The sequence below is a fragment of the Pygoscelis adeliae genome, unplaced genomic scaffold (assembly GCF_000699105.1).
Source record: "Pygoscelis adeliae isolate BGI_AS28 unplaced genomic scaffold, ASM69910v1 Scaffold1000, whole genome shotgun sequence".
NCBI lineage: Eukaryota > Metazoa > Chordata > Aves > Sphenisciformes > Spheniscidae > Pygoscelis > Pygoscelis adeliae.
This window is the reverse complement of record NW_008823952.1, coordinates 18,786-21,875: the sequence shown is the minus strand read 5'-3', so window position 1 is coordinate 21,875 and position 3,090 is coordinate 18,786. Positions and strand designations below refer to the sequence as shown.

At 58.1% G+C, this 3,090-nt stretch overlaps 1 protein-coding gene across 1 annotated transcript in view; it reads right to left on the bottom strand.

Annotated features, from left to right (window-relative positions):
• The window catches only part of GPD1 (glycerol-3-phosphate dehydrogenase 1 (soluble)), a 5,532-nt gene extending 2,927 nt beyond the window's left edge, over positions 1-2,605 (bottom strand). The window contains exons 1-4 of the mRNA XM_009321275.1: positions 2,546-2,605; positions 2,175-2,352; positions 1,387-1,527; positions 860-998 (exon numbers count right to left, since the gene is read on the bottom strand). Coding sequence (XP_009319550.1) covers positions 860-998; positions 1,387-1,527; positions 2,175-2,352; positions 2,546-2,586 — 499 coding nt within the window. The 5' untranslated portion in view covers positions 2,587-2,605. The remainder of the gene's footprint in view (positions 1-859; positions 999-1,386; positions 1,528-2,174; positions 2,353-2,545) is intronic.
• Between the last annotated feature and the right edge of the window lie 485 nt (positions 2,606-3,090).

Sequence of the window (3,090 nt, the reverse complement as noted above, 5' to 3'; positions counted from 1 at the left end):
CCTTTACAGCTAGTGCAGCGAGAGGAACCTATTGCCCAACTGATGGACATTGCTAAACATTTGCAGGTCCACAAAGTGCCAAGCACACATTGCCTGGCAGATAAGCAAGGTTCAACCTTGGAATTCCCAGAAGATGGGGACAATCCCTACTCCTGTGTCAAGCAAGACAGAAATGACATGCCCAGTAGATTAAAGGCATCTTCAAAGGTTGCAAATTTGGGTTTGGAGACTGCTGTTCTCCCTGTTCCTGCAGCGTCCTGCATGAGAGCATTTCTGTGTGCTCGCCGCATTAGCACGCTCTGCTTATACCCCTCCAGCCTCTGCAGCCTCCTGCACAGCATGTTTGCTTTTGTTTAAAATACAGACACTTTGAATCCTGTATCTTCTAACCCAACAAACTGTTCTGTTGGTTTTGGCTGCTGTGCATGATTCACAAACAGTGTGGAGGATGTTTGGAACAGTCACCAGATGAACTTTCAAGCAGCCCTGGCTGGCAATAACATGAGATCCAGGTGAGCGTCCCTTGAAGCCCAAGGAAGTGAAGGTAGGAACTCTATTTCTAAAGAGCTTCTTCATCTCCACCCCTTTAATTTGTGCCAGGCAGACTGCCTGATGCTCAGAGTCCGTGCTGGCAGGAACTTTTAGACACACAACTCTGTCTTTAATGAAGCGAGCAATCACATTGTAAACCCTGTGAATGAGTTCATCCAGCTGCTATGGAGTCTCACTGCCTCCACAGGGAAAAAGGGCCAGCTCACCCGAGGCAGCAGTAGTTTAAGCTGCAGCATGCTCACCCCTTTGCCTCTTCCTGCTCATCAGAAATGGAGGCTGCTAATGAGGAGGGATGTTGGCTCCTTACCGATGGTTGTTTCACAGAACTTCTCTTCTGCCACTTCACTAGCAATGTTGGCCCCCATGAGGACGCTCATCTCTATTCCCAGTTTTTCATGGATGATGTCCGAGATCAGCCTCAGCCCACCTGGTCCTTCATCCACCCCCTGGGAGACAACCGGGGGCAGAGATGAGCATCTGTCCCCCCGGAGACCTGGACCCACCTGCCCCAATCCTGTCATTCCCTGTGCTGCAATGCTCTGACTCTCATCCCAACAGCCCCCCCGGTGCTCAGTTGCACCCCACTCACTCCTTACAGCGCTTGAGATCCCCCACATGCCCTCACCCTTCTCCACCAATACACCTCCAAATCCCCATGAAGACTCTGCCCCCACTTCCCACTCTCCCCATGCCCTCCCTAACCCTGGAGCCCGGTTTCTGCTCCAAAACCCCAGGATTCCCTTTGCAGCCTCTCCGAGCCAGGCTGCTTCCAGCTAAGCCCCCTCGGCCCAGCGCCCCAGCGAGCTGCCTGGGCAGCGCTCCTCCTGCTCACACCTTGATGAGCGACACCCCGACAGCATCTTTCTTCACGTGGCCCTTGAGCTGGTCACAGACTTTGCCGATAAACTGATGGGGCACCACGAACAGGAGGATGTCAGCCCCAGCACAGGCTTTCAGCAGGTCTGGCTCTGCTACCTGAAGAGAATATGACTGTCATCAGGGACTTGTGTCTGTAGTTGTGCAGTGAGCATGTCCTGAATCCAGGACGATGGGAGCAGTGACTTGAGAGCAACCGCCGGTGGCTTCCCTGTAAGGGAAGGAAGGGCACAAAGTCGTTGCCCTGAGGTCCCCTTCCAGGGCTGGCAGGGCAGAGGGGCTGGAGCAGAGCAGGGCGAAAGTAGCCTGACCTGGTCCCATGGAGGTGGTGCAAAGAGCCGGGGTCATTCTGGGAACCTCAACAGGCCGGTGCCAGCCGAGGGGCTGAGCGTACAGCCATGGGGCAGCAGGCCCTGCGGGCTCTCTGCATGCTGCCGATGCCAGCTTGGAGGCAGCCACATAGCCTCAAGCCCAGCCTGTGGGATGGCGGGGGGGGTGGGGGGGGTGGCATGGGCAGCAAGAGCAGCCAGGGCTGCTGCTCATCCAAGCACAGACCAAGGTCACCGGGAGGGTGTAACAGAGTCCCGTGCAGCCCGGTGCATCGCCTACCTTTGCACACCCAGTGTCCAGGACACCAGGGCTCCAGCAGCTCCCAGCACAGCTATTTATTACCTCTCACCATAGAGCCCGGCTGTCAGCACCGGACCTTGCGCTCAGCGGAGAGGCTGCCGGCAGGCCACACTCACCACGTTGGGGGGCAGCTTGTGCCCTGGCAGGTACTTGACATTTTCGTGCTCCGTGTTGATGATGTCGGTGAGCCGCTGGCCGCCCACCTCCTCCTCCAGCACCCACATGTTGACCTTGGTCTCGAAGGGGCTCAGCCGCGCTGCATTGCTTCCAGCGATCTTGGCGATGGCCGAGCCCCTGCGTGGGCAGAGCAGAGCTGTAGGCAGTGGGCACTGAGGCCGCTGGCACCAGGGAGCCCAGTGCACCACAGGTCACTAGGGGTCCTGGTGAAACAGGGACGGCTTGCACGGGTACCGTGGGGCACCGGGGAGGACGGGGACCGCGCTGTGCTCAAAGAGGGGACCCGGGTGCCCAGGCAGGAGGTGCTCACCAGTTGCCAGAGCCCACGATGCAGACCTTCTTGCCACCCATGGTGCGGGGAACCGGGGCACTGCGCAGCGCTGTGCCCTCCGCCGGTATTTCAAGGCCACCCAGAGCGGGGGCGGCCCCATCCCGCCTCTGGCCCCGCCTCACCCCCGGGGGGAACCGGGCACCCGTGGCCCGGGGTGGCAAAGCCGGCCACTTTCCCAGGCCGCAGGAAACTTTCCCACAGCTGGGGGCTCGCAGCTCGGTGGGCGGCAATGTGGGGCTGCACTGGAAGTGCAAATTGCTCCCCTGAAGCAAAGGTGAAATAGCTCAGATCCTGAATCTCAGCAGAACTGGGAGTCCTGACTGCTGAGCCTCCCTCCCCCTTTTTCTGCATAAAAGCATTTTATTTTCCCCCTCTTCCTAAGAAGTGCCATTCTCCCCCCTCCCCCAAGTAAGAAATAAGAACCATCTGGTTGCAGACCCGGGACACAACTCCTGCCCTGGTCTCGCAGCCTTAACCAGCAGCACTAACTGCCTGACCTTAGGCAAACTGCCCTTCTTCTATAC